The following is a 22,791-nucleotide window of genomic DNA, read 5'->3' as shown; positions in this document are numbered from 1 at the left end:
CCATAGCTCAACAAGGGCGGCCTGCCTCTGTAGACTCCTCCTCTGGGGACAGGGCATAGCTAAACAAAAAGCAGCAGAAACCTCAACAGAGGTAAATGCCCCTGTCTGATAGCTTTGAAGAGAGCAGTGGATCTTCCGGCACAGAGGTTGAGATCTGAGAACGGACAGACTGCCTGCTCAAGTGGGTCCCTGACCCCTGAGTAGCCTAATTGGGAGACATCCCCTACCAGGTGCAGACTGATACCTCACACCTCACACGGCAGGGTACACCCCTGAGACGAAGCTTCCAGAGCAAGAATCAGACAGCAACACTTGCTGTGCAGCAATATTCTATCTTCTGCAGCCTCCGCTGCTGATACCCAGGCAAACAGGGTCTGGAGTGGACCTCAAGCAAACTCCAACAGACCTACAGCTGAGGGTCCTGACTGTTAGAAGGAAAACTAACAAACAGAAAGGACACCCACACCAAAACCCCATCAGTACGTCACCATCATCAAAGACCAAAGGAAGATAAAACCACAAAGATGGGGAAAAAGCAGTGCAGAAAAGCTGGAAATTCAAAAAATCAGAGCGCAGCTCATCGCCAGCAACAGAACAAAGCTGGACGGAGAATGACTTTGACGAGTTGAGAGAAGAAGGCTTCAGTTGATCAAATTTCTCAGAGCTAAAAGAGGAACTATGTAACCAGTGCAAAGAAACTAAAAACCTTGAAAAAAGAATTGATGAATGGATAACTTGTCTAATCAATGCAGAGAAGACCTTAAAAGAACTGATAGAGATGAAAATCATAACACAAGAAATATGTGACAAATGCACAAGCTTCAGTAACCAACTCGATCAACCAGAAGAAAGAGTATCAGTGATTGAAGATCAAATGAATGAAATAAAGTGAGAAGAGAAGAGAAGTGTAGAGAAAAAAGAGTAAAAAGAAATGAACAAAGCCTCCAAGAAGTACGGGATTATGTGAAAAGACCAAATCTACGTCTGATTAGTATGCCTGAAAGTGACGGGGAAAATGGAACCAAGTTGGAAAACACTCTTCAGGATATCATCCAGGAGAACTGCCCCAACCTAGTAAGGCAGGCCAACATCCAATTCAGGAAATACAGAGGACACCACACAGATACTCCTCGAGAAGAGCAACTCCAAGACACATAATTGTCAGATTCACCAGAGTTGAAATGAAGGAAAAAATCTTAAGGGCAGCCAGAGAGAAAGGTCGGGTTATACACAAAGGGAAGCCCATCAGACTAACAGCAGATCTCTCAGCAGAAACTCTCCAAGCCAGAAGAAAGTGGGGGCCAATATTCAACATTCTTAAAGAAAAGAATTTTCAACCCAGAATTTCATATCCAGCCAAACTAAGTTTCATAAGTGAAGGAGAAATAAAATCCTTTACAGACAAGCAAATGTTTAGAGATTTTGTCACCACCAGGTCTGTCCTACAAGAGATCCTAAAGGAAGCACTAAACATGGAAAGGAACAACAGGCACCAGCCATTGCAAAAACATGTCAAAATGTAAAGTCCATCAATGCTAGGAAGAAACTGCATCAACTAGCGAGCAAAATAACCAGCTAATATCATAATGACAGGATCAAGTTCACACATAACAATATTAACCTTAAATGTAAATGGACTAAATGGTCCCATTAAAAGACACAGACTGGCAAATTGGATAAAAGAGTCAAGACCCATCAGTTTGCTGTATTCAGGAGACCCATCTCACATGCAGAGACACACACAGGCTCAAAATAAAGGGATGGAGGAAGATCTACCCAGCAAATGGAAAACAAAAAAAAAAGCAGGGGTTGCAATCCTAGTCTCTGATAAAATAGACTTTAAACCATCAAAGATCAAAAGAGACAAAGAAGGCCATTACATAATGGTAAAGGGATCAATTCATCAAGAAACCTACCTATCCTAAATATATATGCACCCAATACAGGAGCACCCAGATTCATAAAGCAAGTCCTTAGAGACTTACAAAGAGACTTAGACTCCCATACAATAATAATGGGAGAATTTAACACCCCACTGTCAACATTAGACAGATCAACGAGACAGAAAGTTAACAAGGATATCCAGGAATTGAACTCAACTCTGCACCAAGCGGACCTAATCGTCGTGTACAGAACTCTCCACCCCAAATCAACAGAATATACATTTGACTCAGCACCACATCGCACTTATTCCAAAATTGACCACATAGTTGGAAGTAAAGCACTCCTCAGCAAATGTACAAGAACAGAAATTATAACAAACTGTCTCTCAGACCACAGTGCAATGAAACTAGTACTCAGGACTAAGAAATTCAATCAAAACCGCTCAACTACATGGAAACTGAACAACCTGCTCCTGAATGACTACTGGGTACATAACGAAATGAAGGCAGAAATAAAGATGTTCTTTGAAACCAATGAGAACAAAGAAATAACATACCAGAATCTCTGGGACACATTTAAAGCAGTGTGTAGAGGGAAATTTATAGCACTAAATGCCCACAAGAGAAAGCTGGAAAGATCTAAAATGGACACCCTAACATCACAATTAAAAGAACTAGAGAAGCAAGAGCAAACATATTCAAAAGCCAGCAGAAGGCAAGAAATAAGTAAGATCAGAGCAGAACTGAAGGAGATAGAGACACAAAAATCCCACCAAAAAACCAATGAATCCAGGAGCTGGTTTTTTGAAAAGATCAACAAAATTGATAGACTACTAGCAAGACTAATGAAGAAGAAAAGAGAGAAGAATCAAATAGACGCAATAAAAAATGATAAAGGGGATATCACCACCAACCCCACAGAAATACAAACTACCATCAAAAAATACTATAAACACCTCTAGAAAACCTAGAAGAAATGGATAATTTCCTGGACACTTACACTCTTCCAAGACTAAACCAGGAAGAAGTTGAATCCCTGAACAGACCAATAGCAGGCTCTGAAATTGAGGCAATAATTAATAGCATACCAACCAAAAAAAGTTCAGGACCAGATGGATTCACAGCTGAATTCTACCAGAGGTACAAGGAGGAGCTGGTACCATTCCTTCTGAAACTACTCCAATCAACAGAAAAAGAGGGAATCCTCCCTAATTCATTTTACGAGGCCAACATCAACCTGATACCAAAGCCTGACAGAGACACAACAAAGAAAGAGAATTTTAGATCAATATCCCTGATGAACATCAATGCAAAAATCCTCAATAAAGTACTGACAAACCGAATCCAGCAGCACATCAAAAAGTTTACCCACCATGATCAAGTGGGCTTCATCCCTGGGATGCAAGGCTGGTTCAACATACACAAATCAATAAACGTAATCCAGCATATAAACAGAACCAAAGACAAGAACCACATGATTATCTCAATAGATGCAGAAAAAGCCTTTGACAAAATTCAACAGCCCTTCATGCTAAAAACTCCCCATAAATTCGGTATTGATGGAACGTACCTCAAAATAATAAGAGCTATTTATGACAAACCCACAGCCAATATCATACTGAATGGGCAAAACTGGAAGCATTCCCTTTGAAAACTGGCACAAGACAGGGATGCCCTCTCTCACCACTCCTATTCAACATAGTGTTGGAAGTTCTGGCTAGGGCAATCAGGCAAGACAAAGAAATCAAGGGTATTCAGTTAGGAAAAGAAGAAGTCAAATTGTCCCTGTTTGCAGATGACATGATTGTATATTTAGAAAACCCCATTGTCTCAGCCCAAAATCTCCTTAAGCTGATAAGCAACTTCAGCAAAGTCTCAGGATACAAAATCAATGTGCAAAAATCACAAGCATTCTTATATTCCAATAACAGACAGAGAGCCAAATCATGAGGGAACTCCCATTCACAATTGCTTCAAAGAGAATAAAATACCTAGGAATCCAACTTACAAGGGATATGAAGGACCTCTTCAAGGAGAGCTACAAACCACTGCTCAACGAAATAAAAGAGGACACAAACAAATGGAAGAACATTCCATGCTCATGGATAGGAAGAATCAATATCGTGAAAATACTGCCCAAGGTAATTTATAGATTCAATGCCATCCCCATTAAGCTACCAATGACTTTCCTCACAGAATTGGAAAAAACTGCTTTAAAGTTCATATGCAACCAAAAAAGACCCCGCATTGCCAATACAATCCTAAGCCAAAAGAACAAAGCTGCAGTCATCATGCTACCTGAATTCAAACTATACTACAAGGCTACAGTAACCAAAACAGCATGGTACTGGTACCAAAACAGAGATAGAGACCAATGGAACAGAACAGAGCCCTCAGAAATAATAACACACATCTACAGCCATCTGATCTTTGACAAACCTGACAAAAACAAGAAATGGGGAAAGGATTCCCTATTTCATAAATGGTGCTGGAAAAATTGGCTAAGTAGAAAGCTGAAACTGGATCCTTTCCTTACTCCTTCTACAAAAATTAATTCAAGGTGGATTAGAGACTTAAATGTTAGACTTAAAACCATAAAAACCCTAGAAGAAAACCTAGGTAATATCATCCAGGACATAGGCATGGGCAAGGACTTCATGTCTAAAACACCAAAAGCAACGGCAACAAAAGCCAAAATTGACTAATGGGATCTCATTAAACTAAAGAGCTTCTGCACAGAAAAAGAAACTACCATCAGAGTGAACAGGCAACCTACAGAATGGGAGAAAATTTTTGTAATTCACTCATCTAACAAAGGGCTAATATCCAGAACCTGTAAAGAACTCAATCAAATTTACAAGAAAAAAACAACCCCATCAAAAAGTGGGCAAAGGATATGAACAGACACTTCTCAAAAGAAGACATTCATGCAGCCAACAGACACATGAAAAAATGCTCATCATCACTCACCATCAGAGAAATGCAAATCAAAACCAAAATGAGATACCATCTCACACCAGTTAGAATGGCAATCATTAAAAAATCAGGAAACAACAGGTGCTGGAGAGGATGTGGAGAAATAGGAACACTTTTACACTGTTGGTGGGACTGTAAACTAGTTCAACCGTTGTGGAAAACAGTGTGGCAATTCCTCAAGAATCTAGAACTAGAAATACCATTTGACCCAGCCATCCCATTAGTGGGGATATACCCAAAGGATTATAAGTCATGCTGCTATAAAGACACATGCACACGTATGTTTATTGTGGCACTATTCACAATACCAAAGACTTGGAATTAACCCAAATGTCCATCAATGACAGCCTGGATTAAGAAAATGTGGCACATATACACCATGGAATACTATGCAGCCATAAAAAAGGATGAGTTCTTGTCCTTTCTAGGGACGTGGATGCAGCTGGAAACATCATTCTCAGCAAACTATCGCAAGAACAGAAAACCAAATACGGCATGTTCTCACTCATAGGTGGGAATTGAACAATGAGATCACTTGGACACAGGAAGCAGAGCATCACACACTGGGTCCTATTGTGGGGAGGGGGTAGGGGGGAGGGAGAGCATTAGGAGATATACCTAATGTAAATGATGAGTTAATGGGTGCAGCACACCAACATGGCACATGTATACATATGTACATGCACGTTGTGTGTATGTACCCTAGAACTTAAAGTATTTAAAAAAAAAAAAAGTTAAAACCTAAAAAAAAAAAAGAATGATGCTACAAACTGCGTGTCAATTCTTCACACAAATGTATCAGGGCCACTCTAAATTTGGTGGTAAACATTCAGGGTCTTATAAATTTTTGTACCCTAAATTCATTTCTGCCTTTATGGGGTTTTTTTTCATATGATCAGTTTCTTCTGTGTTCATTTTTTCATTTATGTATTTTGTACTTAGTTTTATCTTGACTTATTATTTATGTTAAAAAGACTAATCTTTTCTAGAACAAGTCAATAATAAATAGGGAAACACTATTTAAAAGTTATGGGACTATAATTAGTTGTGGTATGTAAACACTGGGGAGTAAGTAAATCTTTTTGATCATGGGAGTTACAGGACTTACACAGTTGAAGTAGTTTTTGCCATATGGCCAATGCACACTGCCGAGATAGACTCATGATAGGAATAGAAGTTATGAAATGACTGCAGCAGGTGATGAGCCAATGGAGAATAATAAAAGATTGAAAGAGGTCACACCAAGGAAGAATCTGCTACACATGGTGACAGCACACTAAGTATACAGAGAACTAGTTGATATTAACTATCAGGTCTTGGCCAAGTTATTAAATCCCTCAAAACGTCTTGTTTTCTCATCTGCAAAATGTAAATAACCAATACTTACATTAAAGAATTTTTCTGAGGATTAAATGAGATAGTACATGTAAACTGTTTAGCATAGTGTCTTTCATATAGTAAATGTGAAATAAGTGTTAGTTAGTTTTAGAATATAGATAAAGGAAAATAATTAAAGATAACTTCCAGGATTTGAGCTGGGTGACTGAGGAAATGGTGATGTAAGTGATAACATTAGATAGTTGTTCTGGGAAAGAAAAAATTAGTATTAGGTTAGGTTAGTACTTTTAATGGCATTTAAAGTAATGGCAAAACTGCAATTAATTTTGCACCAATCAGCCGGGCATGGTGGCTCATACCTGTAATCCCAGCATTTTGGGAAGCCGTGGAGGGCGGATCACCTGAGGTCAGGAGTTTGAAACCAGCCTGGCCAACGTGGCAAAACCCCGCCTCTACTAAAAATACAAAAAAATTAACTGGGCATGGTGGTGTATGCCTACAATCCCAGCTACTCGGGAGGCTGAAGCAAGAGAATAACTTGAACCTTGGAGGCGGAGATTGCACTGAGCCAAGATTGCGCCACTGCACTCCAGCTTGGGTGACGGAGTCAGACTCTGTCTCAAAAAAAAAAAGGAAAAATTGGCACCAATCAAATACTATATCAAGAAGAGTCAGCATATTCCCACATGCTTCCTATCTGCCTTAATGTAAAAGCTGCATAACGTCCATTTCCATTGCTTCCTCTTTCACTAGCACCAGCCCACTTGGATGCATCTGCCTGCTTTATTTACGTGCTGTTTACTACTTCTTCCTGATTATTATTGAAAATTGAAAATGTTAACTAAACCTCTCCCCTGTGGCTTACCACCAGACACCTTTTCCCAAATGGGGGTATGCCACAATTTATTGTGAATCTTTTACTTTTCTCCTCTCCAATCAGTTTCCAGAATCATAATTGGCTTTTTAAGCAAAACAAAAGGAACTAATTCACGGAGTACATTATAATCACATCTGCCACATCTACAAATGGCAATTGATATTCATTAGCTGTAAATCCCCAAATCAGAAAAACCAAAAGGGATTAAAGGGTGGATTAAAAGGAGTTTATGGCGGAAAAAGTCTAGACTATTCTGTACCCTTTAAGTGGTGGAATGAGGTGGGAAATAGGCCCCTAACCCCCAAGGCAAGTCAATTAAAGTTTTCATCACATGACATAACCAAAGGTCTTTATTTTTAACATATTGAATATCTTATTTCCTTTGTTTTCAATTTTGTCCTAAATTATTTGAAATTTTTCTTAGAAGGTTTTTATTTTTCTTACTTCCAATAGTATTTTCCAGTAAAAGATATTTGCTTAAATTAGAAATCATAAAATAACATCCAGGATTTATGAATTGAGGTATATGCTCTTTTCTGAAGAGAGTACATGCAACCACAGAGATCTTCCTGTTACCATAGCTTTGGGAGGAAGAGATGTAGAATCCACATACAATAGCATAAGAGAAAAGTGACCTTTAGGACAAAAGTATATGGGGTACAGTTGCAAGCTCACATTTTATTAGTTCTTACCTGCCCCTAGGGATAGTTGTGGCCCCAGAACTGCAGAGTAAGTTAAATAGCCAAGGTGGAAATAAATGGCCATTTTATTCCTCCACTAGACGTGGAATCCTCTGACCAGGTTCCCCTGTGGGCACATGGGCCAGCAATCCTGTCCTCTTCTCACATTCACAGGGTCCATAGCTTTAACTTCTCATGTTCATCACTGGGAGGTAGTCTGGTGTCAAGTATAGGCTCCATTGCTTACAGACTCTCCAAGCCTCAGCTTCCTCACTTTCAAGAAGAGAGTAATACCTACTTGGCAATATGGTTCAAAAGTCTCAGTAAAATCACTGGTATCAGTCATATCCTAAGGAGGGTGATGGCAAATGCCAAAGATGAGAAGTTGGTTACCTGCTCACATCAGAGAATATCTGGTTTTATAAAATAAAAAAAAAAAAGCTTTAATTTTTTTAAGTCCTGAGTTTTAATGCCTAATATTTTAGAGTTTCAGGCCACCTGCCACAAGAAAAGACTGCAACTTAGGCAGAAAGCTAAGGAGAACTGATGAAATTTTTAAATGAGTCATGGATTCCATAGCCGGTGCTATCTACCTTTGTGTTAGTCTAATGAGCACCTAATGACTCCGTATAACTCAGCCAGGGAGAAAGTAAGGAGGGTAGGCAATTCCTTATACTGTCAACCTAGGTTTTAAGGCTAAAGTGGAAACTTCAAATGAAAAAAAATATTTCTTTCCAGAACCATCGAACAATCATTTGGTTCAGTGTCTTTTCAAAGGAAGGCAATTGAGTTGAACTTCCTTTAGGACATTCTGCTGCAGAAAAAAAAAAAAAAAAGACATCTTTGAAACTTCGTGCAATGAGCTTTATCAGTCAACTTAAGGAAGCTGATTTAGCAAAACCAGCTGCAAGAAACTAAATACATTCAGAAATCAGGCTCTACTTCTACATATATTCCCTGAAATCTTGGTCCCTCTCTCACTGTAGCCCCCACTCTGTTCCTCTGCAATATCATCTGGAAGAGTCGGAAAACTAAACAGAGTTTATAAATCTTTGTACTTCAGATGAAGCTCACTTAAGTTTCTGAATCCCATCTGTTACATATTCAACACTTCCCTTAACTTCCCTTTAAGCATTTTGATGCTGTTGTATTGCAAAAGTGACCTTCCAGGTACAGGAAAATAGTACCTCTGAGTTAGTAATCACCTGTTACATTGCCTCTAAAATGGCCATGAGGCTGTATAGATTAAGAGAAGATGCACTCCCCTACCCCATTAAAATCACTACTGTCCCCCTGAACGTGGTTATACTCCCAGGAAAGAGGAATTACAAAGACTTGACCCCTTCCTGACCATCCCAGAGTGAAAAATGACAACTATTCAATGGGGGGGGGGGTGGAAGGGACATTAAAAATGAGCCTATTTCTCTCCTTCTCATAGAATACACTGAAGCAAAAATAAATCTGGGGAGGGGCAGGTCTTGCTGACAGCAAAGATTTCTGACATTTGAAGAAAGAATTCTCTTCACAGAATGGAGCTACAAAGTAGATCAAAAGCATAGTCTCAATTCTAGCTCTAACAACATAAAGACCATTACAATAAATCATTTCCCCATGGAAGGATCTCTGGTATATATGAAGCTGTCAGAAGTCTCCCTTATACACATAAAGGGTACTACATTATATACTCAAAAAAGGAGTGCTATAAAACTAACTCGAGAATGGGAAAGATAAATGAACACCTACAACAGAGGTTGGGCAATTCCTAAATAGCAAAGGTCAGGAAAAATTCCTGGAGTAGGACTTTGATGCATTTCTATTCTCTTCAAGACTGAGTGTGTCCCAGTAACACCCATCAATAAATGTCTGCTGGTTTTATAACCAGCTCACTTTTGCTGATTTCAGTTTCCATCAGTTTTTCAGATAGAATAGCAACTTGTCACAGCTCCATAGGATAAAACTATGAAGACTTTTTTGTTTTGGTGATGGTAGCTCTTTATCTATTTATTTATTTTCAGTGTTCCATGGTTGCTATGAGCATCTCCTTTCTGATTGGTGTATTCAATTTCTGTTCTGCTAAGAATGGTCTCACTTCATAAATCTGTAATTAAAGAAACCACTGATGAATGTGGCAACCCCAAAGTTGAGGTGTATTTCTGACATGGGTCATATCTCTGCTCCTTTTGCCAAATGATATTGAAATATTCATGGCAAATTAGCATAAGGCACATCCTGTTTTAAGAGGAAATGTTGCAGAACAATATCTATAACTGATGCATAAAATATAAGTTTTCTATTTTCACATGAAAAAGCAAACCCACATATATCAAGGGTTTATTACTTGAGATTCAAGTCAATAAAATTTTCCCTGTGGTATCTAGAACATAACAATTAAGTGTTCTCTGGTTTAAATACTTTGTCTTTAACCTTGTATAGAATATTCCATAAAGTTTTTTGTCATATAATTTTGGAAGACTGGATGTAAAAAAGGAGATGCTAAAGGAGTCTTCATCTGCAGGTGGTTTTTTCTCCCCTGGTGTTGATCTTGGGCATAAGATCACACACACTAGAGTTATGCTTTAGGTGGTATATTTTGCTTCTGTATATATTGTGAACATAAATGGTGTGTAATGGTCAAAAAGTAGAAGAGAATACTTTATTTAATTTCTTCCTAAGATACAGTAGTTGAGCTAAAGACAACTAAACCCACACTGCACCATGACTGACTGAGTCTTAGAGGAAGCAAATCACGGTGAGAAAAAATTCTTACTTCTGGTGTTAACTGTTTTGGGGGAGAGAGATTGGCTAGCGGGAAGCATATTCAGCTTCATTAGACAGATATTTGGGGAGAGGCTTGGCAGCGGTGCTCTAGCCAATTGTGCACATCTCTTCCCAACTCCAAGTTTGATGACTGTCAAGTTGGGTGCTTGATATCAATTATAGCAGGAGTATTCACCCCACAGAAATCAGCAAACACTACACAGTGCTGCCCTTCTTCACCCTTGTCCCATGCATCACCACCACCACCACCCAAGTCAGCTGGTAAACATTTACCAGCACACTACTGATTGGGAGTGACTATAAATAATCTCATGTCAAGTCACAGAATGGGGCTTCTGTGTAGGGTTTTCATTTATCCTATCAGGGTGGTGGTGACCTGAGTACAACTCTACTACCAAGATCCAGGTCCAAATTAAGAAAGGAGTTTGCACAGCCATATTAGGAGCCATTAACATCATGTCTGCTATATCTAGTGTGACCATGTGATGGTAAATTGGTACCCAAGAGAGTGGGGTGCTACTATAAAGATACCCAAAGATGTGGAAACAACTTTGGAACTGGGTAACAGGCAGAGGTTGGAACAGTTGGGAGGGTTCAGAAGAAGATAGGAAAATGTGGGCACATTTGGAACTTCATAGAGACTTGGAGGGATCAGAAGACAGGACGATGTGGGAAAGTTTGGAACTTCCTAGAGACTTGTTGAATGGTTTTGACCAAAATGCTGATAGCGATATGGACAATGAAGTCCAGGCTGAGGTGGTCTCAGATGGAGATAAGGAACTTGTTGGAAACTGGAGTAAATGTCACTCTTGCAACATTTTGCCCCTGCCCTACAGATCTGTGAAACTTTGACCTCGAGAGAGATGATTTAGGGTATCTGGTGGAAGAAATCATCCGGTGACAAAGTGTTCAAGAGGAGGCAGAGCATAAAACTTTGGAAAATTTGCAGCCTCACAATGCAACAGAAAATAAAAACCATTTTCTGGGGAGAAATTCAAGCCCACTGCAGAAATTTGCATAAGTAATAAGGGGCTGAATGTTAATCACCAAGATGATGGAAAAAATGTCTCCAGGCCATGTCAGAGACCTTCACGGCAGTCCCTCTCATCACAGGCCTGGAGGCCTCAAAAGGAAAAATGCTTTCATGGATCAGGCCCAGGGTCCCCTGCTCTGTGCAGCCTTGGGATACAAAGCCCTGTGTCCCAGCTGCTTCAGCTCCAGCCGTGGCTAAAAGGGGGCAAGGCCATTGCTTCAGAGGGTGCAAGCCCCAAGCCTCAGCAGCTTCCATGTGGTGTTGGTCCTGTGGATGCACAGAAGACAAGAATTGAGATTCGGGAACCTCTGCCTAGATTTCAGCTCCTTCTTAACTTGTAGTTCTTATAATCCCCACATGTCATGGGTGGGACCTGATGGGAGGTAATGGAATCATGGGGGTGGTTACCTCCATGCTATTCTCATTATATGAGTGAGTTCTCAAGAGATCTGATGGTTTTATAAAGTGCTTTTCCTCACCTTCACTCAGCACTTCTCCTTGCTGTCACCATGTAAAGAAGGATGTGTTTGCTTCCCCTTCCACCATGATTATAAGTTTCCTGAGGCCTCCCTTGTCCTGAGGAACTGTGAATCAATTAAACCTCCTTCTTTTATAAATTACCCAATCTCGGGTATTTCCTCATAGCTGCATGAGAATGGACTAATACAGACCATATGCCCATTTCCCTGAGACATTTTCCAGTTTATGTCTATTTCCTGTCTGGTTTGTCATTTGTACCAGTTTTCATTTTGTAATAATAAAAGTATCATTCTTAACAGTTGTATGTTTTGGAAAAGGTGAAAGACATGTGATAGATTTCCACTTTTTACTTCCAGCTTCTGCCATATTCTGCTATACTGTGTGAGACACATGTGCAGTAGAGCAGAATGCTCACTCTAATGCATGAGGAAATCTCAATAATTATTTAAGACATAGATTTTTAAAACTCATAGTCACTTTAATACTTGGTTAGATCTGAAAGATGACAGTGATAACTCATTTCATTTTCTGACCCTTTGCAGACAGTCCCTTTGCGGAACACAGGCAGAGTGCCTACTGATAACACAAAGTGTGCTCTGCCACTAGCACCCAGAGACTAGTACCTTGTTGCAGCCACAGGTGTAGGGGGAGAAGCATCTAATGCTACTGCTGGCCAGTGGGTGGACAAGTCCCATGACTTGTGCTAAAATCTGCAAGCTACACAAAGGTGCGAGGTGTGGAGATGGAGGGCTCAATGGCAAATGTGAGAAATTATAGCTTAGATATATAAAAAAAATACACATAAAAATTGAGACTAAGCTGTCCTGTTGTAGAAGATATACACCCAGTAGTAAAACTGCTAGACTATATGGTAGTTCTATTTTTAAATTTTGAGGAACCTCCATACTGTTTTCTATAATTGCCATACTAATTTAAATTCTCACCAACAGTGCATAGGATTTCTTTTTCTCCAAATCCTCACCAACATTTGTTATCTTTTGTCTTTTTGATAATAGTCATTCTAACTCATATGAGGTGATATCTCATTGTGGTTTTAACTTGCATTTCCCTGATAATTAGTGAGGTTGAACACTTTTTCATACACCTATTGGCCATCTGTATGTCTTCTTTTGAGCAATGTCTCTTCAGATCCTTTGCCCATTTTTAAAATTAGGTTATTTGTTTTCTTGCTATCGAGTTGTTTGAGTTCCTTATATATTTTTGCTGTTAATCCCTTATAAGAAATATGATTTGCAAATATTTCCTCCCAGTTTGAAGTTTGTCTCTTCACTCTCTTTATTGTTTCCTTTACTATGCAGAAGCTTTTTAGTTTGACATATTCCAATTTGTCTATTTTCACTTTTGTTGTCTGTGCATTTGGGGTCACATCCAAAAACTTATTGCCCAGACCAAAATCATGGAGCTTTTATCCTATGTTTTCTTATAGCAGTTTTAGAGTTTCAGGCCTTAAATTTAAGTCTTTAATTGATGTTGAGCTAATTTTTGTATATGTTGTGAGATAAGGGTCCAATTTCATTCTTGCATATGTGGATATTCAGTTGTCACAGCACCATTTATTTAAAGATTGTCCTTTCCCAATTGTGTGTTCAGAGCAACTTTATTGAAGATCAATTGGCTGTAAACACATGGATTTATTTCTGCGTTCCCTGTCCATCTCCATTTTTCTATTTGTCTTTTTTTATGCCAGTGCCATGCTGTTTTGCTTACTCTAGCTTTGTGGTATATTTTGACATCAGGTAGTTGATGCCTCTAGCTTTGTTCTTTTTGCTCAAGATTGCTTTGGCTATTTGGGTTCTTTTATAGTTCCATACAAATTTTAGGAATTTTATTTCTATTTCTGTAAAAAATGCCATTGAAATTTTAATAGGAATTTCACTGAATCTGTAGATCACTTTGAGTAATATGGCCAGTTGAACAACATTAATTCTTTTAATTCATGAACATAGAATACCTTTTTATTTTTGTGTCTTCAATTTCTTTCATCAATGTTTTACAGTTCTCAGTGTGTTGATCTTTTACCTCCTTCATTAAACTTATTCCTAAGTAATTTTTATGCTACTGTAAATGGGATGGGTTTTTCTTTCTTTTTTGAAATTATTTATTTATTTTTAAATTTACATTCTTTTCTTTTCTTTTCCTTTCCTCTTCCTCTCCCCACTATCTTTCCCAGCCTCTGATAACTACCATTCTACTCTCTATCTTCATGATACTCACTTTTTTACCTTCCGTATATGAAATCATGTGATATTTGTTTTTCTGTGCTTGGTTTATTGCACTTAATATTAATGGCTTCCAGTTTCATGCATGTTGCTGCAAATGACAGGATTTCACTCTTTTCATGACTCAATAACATTCTGTTGTGTGTATACACCACATTTTCTTTATCCATTCCTTCATTGTTGGGCGCTTAGGTTGATTCCATATTATGGATATTATGAATAGTACCAAAATGAACATGGGAGTGCAGATGTCTCTTTGATATATTTATTTTCCGTCTTTTAGTGTATACCTAGTAGTGAGATTACTGGGTCATATAGTAGCTCTATTTTCAGTTTTTTAAGGAATCTCCATGCTGTTCTCCATAGTGGCTGTACTAATTTACATTCCCACCAACAGTATATGAGTGTCCCCTTTCTGCACATCCTCACCAGCATCTGTTATTCTCTGACTTTTTGATACAGGCCATCTTAACTGGGGTGAGATAATATCTCATCATGGCATTGATTTGCATTTCTCTGATGAGTAGTTATATTGAGTATTTTGTTGTTGTTGTTAACCTGTTGGCCATTTGTATGGCTTCCTTTGAAAAGTGTTTGTTCAGATCTTTTGCCCATTTTTTAATCAGATTGTTTGTTTTTGCCACTAAGTCGTTTGAGTTCGCTGTATATTCTGGTTACTAATTCCTTGTCAGATGGACAGTTCGCACATATTTTCTCTCATTCTGTAGGTTGTGTCTTCAGTTTATTGATTGTTTCCTTTGCTGTGCAGAAGCTTTTTAGCTTGTTATAACCCCATTTGTCTATTTTTGCTTTGGTTGCCTGTGCCTTTGAGTTCTGTCTTACAGAACATAAAAGTCTTTGCCTACACTAGTGTCCTAAAGTGCTTCCCAATGTTTCCTTCTACTAGTTTCATATATTCAGGTCTTAGATTTAAGTCTTTAATTCATTTTGAATTGAGTGTTGTGAGAGATAAGGTCTAGTTTCATTCCTCTGCATATAGTTATCCAGTTTTCCCATTTACTGAAATGACTGTCCTTTCCCCATTGTATGTTCTTGGCACCACTGTTGAGGATAAATTGGCTACAAATGCATGGATTTATTTCTGGGTTCTCTATCATGTTCCACTGGAATATGCATCTGTTTTCATACCAGTGTCATGTTATTTTGCTTATTACAGCTTTGTAATAAATTTTAAAGTCAGGTACTGTGATGCTTTCAGATTTGTTCTTTTTGCTCAGGATTGCTTTAACTATTTGGGATCTTTTGTGGTTTCATATAAATTTTACGATTTTTTTCTATTTGTGTGAAGAATGTCACTGGTATTTTGATAGGGATTGCACCGAATCTTTAAATTGCCTTGGGTGATTTTGGCCTTTTAACGCTATTAATTCTTCCAATCCCTGAACATTGAATATCTTTCTAGTTTTTGTGTCCTCTTCAACTGCTTTAATTCCTTTTGTTAGAGTTTTGTAGATTTCCTTGTATAGATCTTTCACTTATTTAGTTATATGGATTTCCAAGTGTTTCATATTCTTTGCAGCTATTGTAAATGGGATTGCTTTCTCTATTTTTTTCAGATTATTTGTTATTGGCATATATAAATGCTACTAATTTTTGTGTGTTGATTTTGTATTCTGTAAGTTTACTAAATTTATCAGTTCTAATAGCTTTTTGATGAGTCTTTAGGTTTTTCCAAATATAAGATCATGTTTTCTGTAAACAAGGCTAATTTGATTTTTTCATTTCCAACTCGGATGCTCTTTATTTCTTTCTCTTGATTAATTGCTCTGGTCAGAACTTCCAGTATTATGTTAAATAACAGTTGTGAACATGGGCATCTTTGTCTTGTTTCAGTCCTTAGAGAAAAGTCCTTCAATTTTTTTCTGTACAGTACAATGTTAGCTATAGGTTTGTCACATATACTTTATTATTTTGAGGTATTTCCTTCTATATCCATTTTAATAAGGGTTTTATCATAAAGGATGTTGAATTTTATTGAATGCAGTTTATGTTCTTGATTCTGTTAATGTGATTTATCATGTTTATAGAGTTGCGTACATTGAACCATTCTTGCATCTCTGGGGTGAAACCCATTTGATCATGGTGAATGGTCTTCTTAATATGCTGTTGAATTTGGTTTGCTAGTATTCTGCTGAGAATTTTTACATCTATGTTCATCAACGATATTGGCCTGGGGTTTTCTTTTTTGTTATGTCTTTGTCTGGTTTCACTATTAGGTTAGTAATGGCCTCATAAAATGAATCTGGAAGTATTCCCTACTAGAAGAAATGGATAAATTCCTGGACACAACAACCTACCAAGATCAAACCAGGAAGAAATAGAAAATCTCAACAAACCAAAAACAACTAATGGAACCAAGCCATAATAAAACATCTCCCAACAAAGAAAGGTTCAGGACCTGATGGTTTCACTATTTAATTCTAAGAAACATTAAAGGAGAACTAATACCAATTCTATTCGAACTATGCAAAAAAAATTGAAGAGTAAGGAATACTTCTAGATTCATTTTATGAGGCCAGTACTAACCTAATAGTAAAACCAGACAGACATAACAAAAAAGAAAACCACAGGCCAATATCACTGATGAACATAGATGTAAAAATTCTCATCAAAATACTAGCAAAAGTATCTGTAAAGTTAAAAATACTTAGGTTAAACTTTCTACACATTTAAATACCAAAAAATCAGTGAAAGTGTGCACCATTTAGTTGAATTTGCTATTGTTTTACCAAATACCTTAGCATCTATAGAGAAATTATTTTATTTTATTGATGGAAAATATTATACTCTACCAAGAAGATCAATTGAAAAAAGCAACAATTGCCAACTTATTACCATAAGACACAACTTTAAAGAAGATGAAAGGCAATTTGTTTGAAATAATCTTAAAAATAAGACTATATTAAAAAAAATTCTTCAGAAAAATTCCAGTGACACAGTACTAGAGAAAAACAGCTAAGAAACTGATGAACATATACAAATATATACCAGGAAGAATTATACTGCTTGTATTGTTTTTAAATATTCAGATCTTTGAATATTAAGTTTTTTATTTTGCTTTACAATTCACAATTATGTGACATATTTTTTAATAGATCTTTTAAATAGCTTTTGAATGGATCGGTTGTATAAATTCACCAACAAAATAAAACAATCCAATAGTCAGCAAATATTTTTGGAGAATATAATTTTAAATGATTTTTATCATCTCTTTCATTTTCTAAAGCCTCCCAGTTTGGATGATAAATTATATGGTCACTCTAGCCCTGGCCCATCGTAGAAAAATAATAATCTCTATTCTAGGACCAACTGCAGGAGAAGAGAGAACTCGGCAACTAGTGTCACTTCCATTTTTTCCTTTTGACCTGTGCTAATAGTTAAAGGATTTGTTTTCTGGCCTCATAAAATGAATCTGGATTTGTTTTCTTTTTAAGCATCCAGTAAGCCTATGGGTGGGCCAAGGAAAACTGTAATAAACTCAAAGTAAATTATCAACGCACTTTATAGAAACCATTCAGCAACAACATCCAATATATTTATTGTATCAATCCTCATGTAAAGATTTACTTTTACTCTTTTATCATTTTATTTTCCTTCATGAAAGATAGAACAACTATCTGTTTGACCAAAAATTTTTTCTTTCCAAACTCCTACCCTCACATCTTATAAGATTAAGTATGTAAGTGATAAAGTAGCCAGTGGCTTTGTTTATTTTGAATAACTGCTTGATTCGATGACAAAGAGAAGACAGCTAATTAGCCATGGTCGTTTTCTGCTTTAATATTGCCCAATCAACCAGGGAAAGAATGATTCCCATTGAAAACTCAAGAGTTCTGAGTTTGAGTCCAAAGTTTGAGCAAACTATCTATTATGTATTGAATTGTGTTCCCCCAGAAAGACAGGTTAAAGTCCTCACTCATAGTTCCTCACAATGTGAAAACATTATTTGGAAATGGGATCTTTGTAGATGTAGTTAGGTAAGTTATGAAGTCTTACTAGGCTAGGGTGGGCCCTTAATACAATATGAGTAGTAGCCTTATGAGATGAGGGAAATCTGGACAGAGACACAGGAAGGAAGAACAACACATAAAGACACAGGCAAGATTGGGGTGACGCAGCTACAAGCCAGGGAATGCCAAGGATGACCAGCCACTACCAGAAGCCAGGAGAGGGGCCTGGAACAGATTTGCCCTCAGAGACATTAAAAGGAACCTACTCTATTGATAATTTGATTTAGGACTTCTGGAACTGACAGACAATGAATTTCTTTTGTTTTAAGCCACTCTGTTTATGACACTTTGTTACTGCAGCCTAAAAAACTAGTACACTCTCTAATCCCTGTAACCGTCAGTTTCCTCCTATGTACAAGGAATGCACTAGTAACATCCACTCTCAAGTTTATAGTGAAAACGAGAGTAATTGATGTTTAGGAAAGCACTCTGTGAACTGTAGAGCACTAAACCCATGACACAGATGCCTTGGAAGGGAGAGAAGCATCCACAATTCCCCTCCCCTGAGATTTTCCCAGGAACACCCCCAGCCACCTGTCCCAGGAAGGCAAATCAGATTTTCTCTCTTATGAAAAAGGAGTTGATACCAAAGCTCTGATCATTCTGTGTAGGGCACCTGACCTGAAGGACAGCCACCTTTTTCACTGCACTGAGAGCAAGGGGAGAGAGTCTGCAGGAAGAAAGGGATGAAGCAGAAGCCCAAGAAACGCAGAGACATTAGGCCACACAGCCCCAAAGAAAGACTCACAGGATGTCTGCATGGTTCCTTCAGGCTTTCTCATTCTTGCTTCACACCCTTTCCTCCAGACTGTAAGCACCTTGCACCTACATCATTTCCTGTACTCCTGTCACTGGGAGGATGTCAATATGAACTTAAATTATAAATACATATAATGGCACTAAAATGATAGAATATAAGAGATAAGAGGTGAGCAAAAGGGTGGGAGGGTGTGGTGGGGGAGAGAGAGAGACTGAAAGACTCAGGCTTAGCTTACTTTTTTTGACAGTTCAATATAAATCATGCAAACTCTGGGCTACACCCCAACTGAAAGGCTACAAGAGCTATAATTACTGCATATTAATGACATCACTCCAATTGATTTTGAAAAGAAAATCGCTATGTGACATTTGCTAACATTATTTAGTATTTCTGAGACCTCAATTTTTATCCCCTATAATGGTTGAACAAACTCGATCAGTGGTTCATAAAACTAGGGATGCTGGAGGTATAGGGGTCGTTGATATTTTCTGCATTTTGAAAGTAATTCATTAAATAATTTAATAATTTAAAACTTTTATTTGTTATTAACCCTTACAAGCCCACTAGAAAAAGTTTCTTTGTGTTAAGCTATTCTTTTTGGTAACAAGTTAGATCAGCAACTCTGCATGCATTTGGTTAATTCGTCCAATGATTTTTTGATAGATTTAAAGCTTTCCAATCAGAGAGTTCTGGATAGCAACGGGTATCTCTCATAAGGAAACAGCTAGAAACCAAAGAAAGTGGTTTTGAAGCTCCTTTTTGACTGTAATAGTCCAGGAGTCTTGAACAATTGGGGGTGGAGCAAGATGGCCAAAAAGAATACTCCAGTGATCATTCCCCACAGAAACATTCTTTTGAACACGTACCCATGCCGGAAGGTACCTTCACAAGAGCTAAGGAAACCAGGTCAGAGATCTCAGTGCCTGGTTTTAGCACAGTAATAAGAAAAGACACATTGAAGAGGATAGGAAGGACAGAGTCTCACTGCCTGCTTCACCCTTCCCTAATTTCAAGCCTGGAAGCTTGGAGAGAGGCATTGCTTGCTTCAAGGAGGGAGAGTGGAGTGAGTGCAGGAGTTTGACGTGGAGCACGGTACCGGGCAGAATCCCAGGCCCCATCCCAGGCCAGGGCCCGCAGATGGAGCGTCTGGACCCTCCCGGGTGCCAGGCCTTGGTCCTGGTGGGATGGGCTCATGGTCGGCCTGCACCACTGAGGGCGTCTCCAGGGGCTTCGGCCACAAGGGAACCAGAGGCAGGCAGGCCGGGGATGTGCCAGTCCAAGCCAAGCACTGTGGGTGCGACCCAGCTTAACGTCAGCCTTGGTGGCCACGGTGCTGCGTCCACCATCCCGCCCCCAAACCTGGGCAGCACAGTGCAAACAGCGACCCCGTCCGCTGAAGGGGAAAGCGCTCAGGGCAGGACTTCGTCTTAGAACTCCAGGCTTGAAATTAGGGACTTCGTCTTAGAACTCTTAGAGCACTGGCCCCCACGAGCCACCGTGAAACCCGACATTGGCTGTGTGGCAGAACCAGATAACCCCAGGCCAGGCCAGAGCCTGTGGACTGAGTCACTCGGGGGACCCGCGCCCGATGTGGCGGCCTCGTGCTCTGGGCCGCCTCGGCGCCAGCTGCCTCGGTGGCAGGCAGGCCACAGCCGCGTGGGCCTCAGGAGTAGCCCTGTGCTGGGCTGGCCTCGGAGGCTGCGGACTCCGGGTGTGACCCAGCATCGGTCAGCCATGGTGGCCGCGGCGCTGCCGTCCCATCCCTTCCCCAACCCCAGGCCGCCGGGCACAAAGAGAGGCAGCGTCTGCTTGGGGAAAGGAGAGAGAAGTAGACTCAAGAAGTTACCTTGGATCACAGTGCTGGGCCCACCACAGTGAGGCCCAGAGCTAGGCAGAACCCTCCAGCGCCGGAATGGAGCATCTCGACCCGCCCCAGCCCACGGCGGAAACTCCCCGAAGCTTTTTAGGTCCCTCAGAAACAGGGTCACAGGAACACCTGGGCTCAGAGCGCCCTCTAGTGCTGAAAATGTGGCAACACACAAACCAGGGACTTGTGGCAAACTTGGGCTTATGGTGCCATCTAGTGCTGAAACAGCGGCAGTGACAGAGGCTCAGAGACGGTAACAAAAGGCTTAGAGGCTCTGGAAGGTTCAGCGCCTCTTCAAGGCTCGGAGACGGTAACAGAAGGTTTAGAGGTTCTGGAAGGGTGGGGACAAACTCGGTTTTTGCAGACTGGAAATGAATACCTAGTCTTTCGATACACAGACTTATCACATGCCCACAAGCGTCAATAATAACATTCAGGGAACCACAACCTCATCAAACGGACAGAATAAGGCACCAGGTGCTATATGAACAGGTGCCCAACATCACTCATCAGGGAAATGCAAATCAAAACTGCAGTGAGATATCACCTCACTCCAGTCAGAGTGGCTACTGTCAAAAAATCAAAAGATAAGTGTTGACAAAGATGTGGAGAAACGGGAACTCTTACACACTCCTAGTGAAAATGCAAATTCGCACAGCCATTACAGAAACCAGTATGGTGGTTCCTCAAAATTAAAAATAGAACTACCATATGATCCAGCAATCCCACTGCTGGGTATATATCCAAAGGAAATGAAATCAGTATGTAGAAGAGATAGGTGCACTCCCATGTTCATTGCAGCACTATTCACAATAGCCAAAATATGGAATCAACTTAAATATCTATCAATACCTGAATTGATAAAGAAAATATAGCGTGTATATACACAATGAAATGCCATTCAGCCATAAAAAAGAATAAAATCCTGTCATTTGTGGCAACATGGATGAACCTGGGAGACATTACGTTAAGTGAAATAACTAGCCACAGAAAGACAAATATCTCATGATCTCACTCATATGTGGAATCTAAAACATTGTTCTCATAGAAGTAGAGAGTAGAATAGTGGTTACCAAAGGATGGGGAGTGGTGCGTGAGGAGATGAGAGACTGTAGTGAGATAGGAGGAATGCGTTCTGGTGGTCTATTGCAAAGCAGGATGACTAAACAATGGCATATTGTATATTTTAAAATAGCTAGAAGCTATAATCCCACTTTGGGAGGCCAAGGCAGGTAGATCACCTGAGGTTAGGAGTTCGAGACCAGCCTGGCCAACATGGTGAAACCCCGTCTATACTAAAAATACAAAAATTAGTCCAGCATGGTGGCAGGCACCTGTAATCCTAGCTACTCAGGAGGCTGAGGCATGAGAATCTCTTGAACCCTGAAGGTGGAGGTTGCAGTGAGCCAAGATTGCCCCACTGCACTCCAGCCTGGGCGACAGAGTGAGACTTTGTCTCAAAAAAAAAAAAAAAAAAAAAAAAAAAAAAAAAGCTAGAAGAGGGATTTATGAGTGTTCTCATCTCCAAGACATAATGTTTGAGGTGATGGATATGCTAATTACTCTGATTTAATCAGTTCACAGTATATACATCTATTGAAACATCATGCTGTACCCCATAAATGTGTACAGTTATGTCAATTATAAACTTTAAAAAAATAAATTGCCCATCTTAAGTTTCTAGAATTTGCAGAAATAACTCATTTTTTAAAAAATACGAAAAAAACCCAATCCTTTAAATAACACAAAGATGACAAAGGAAAGGTAAAGCTTTTCAGCTTCCAATTTTCTCTGATATATAAAAGTGACAATTCCAAAAACAAACAAAAAACATCCTGTTCTTCAATC

The 22,791-nt window shown here is 39.2% G+C and overlaps 1 protein-coding gene across 1 annotated transcript; it reads right to left on the bottom strand.

Moving 5' to 3' along the window:
- Nucleotides 1-6,183: 6,183 nt before the first annotated feature.
- LOC139355988 (uncharacterized) lies at nucleotides 6,184-21,844 on the bottom strand. The gene is made up of 3 exons (XM_071068713.1): nucleotides 21,796-21,844; nucleotides 9,498-21,162; nucleotides 6,184-8,568 (listed from the first exon to the last, which is right to left on the bottom strand). Exons 1-2 carry the CDS (start codon nucleotides 21,842-21,844, stop codon nucleotides 20,504-20,506), a joined length of 708 nt encoding a protein of 235 aa, XP_070924814.1. The 3' UTR covers nucleotides 6,184-8,568; nucleotides 9,498-20,503.
- Between the last annotated feature and the right edge of the window lie 947 nt (nucleotides 21,845-22,791).

This window comes from Macaca nemestrina, chromosome 9 (genome assembly GCF_043159975.1).
Source record: "Macaca nemestrina isolate mMacNem1 chromosome 9, mMacNem.hap1, whole genome shotgun sequence".
NCBI classification, from domain to species: Eukaryota; Metazoa; Chordata; class Mammalia; order Primates; family Cercopithecidae; genus Macaca; species Macaca nemestrina.
The sequence above is the reverse complement of the archived record's forward strand: the minus strand, read 5'-3'. Positions and strand labels throughout refer to the sequence as shown.

What these genes read in the sequence shown, in the direction of transcription:
- LOC139355988 (XM_071068713.1), bottom strand. Translation starts at nt 21,844, where the DNA reads ATGGCATTTCATTGTGTATATACACGCTATATTTTCTTTATCAATTCA. An exon ending in TATTTTCTTTATCAATTCAG is followed by an intron (nt 21,163 to 21,795) that starts GTATTGATAGAT and finishes CCGCTGTTTCAG; the next exon opens with CACTAGATGGCACCATAAGC.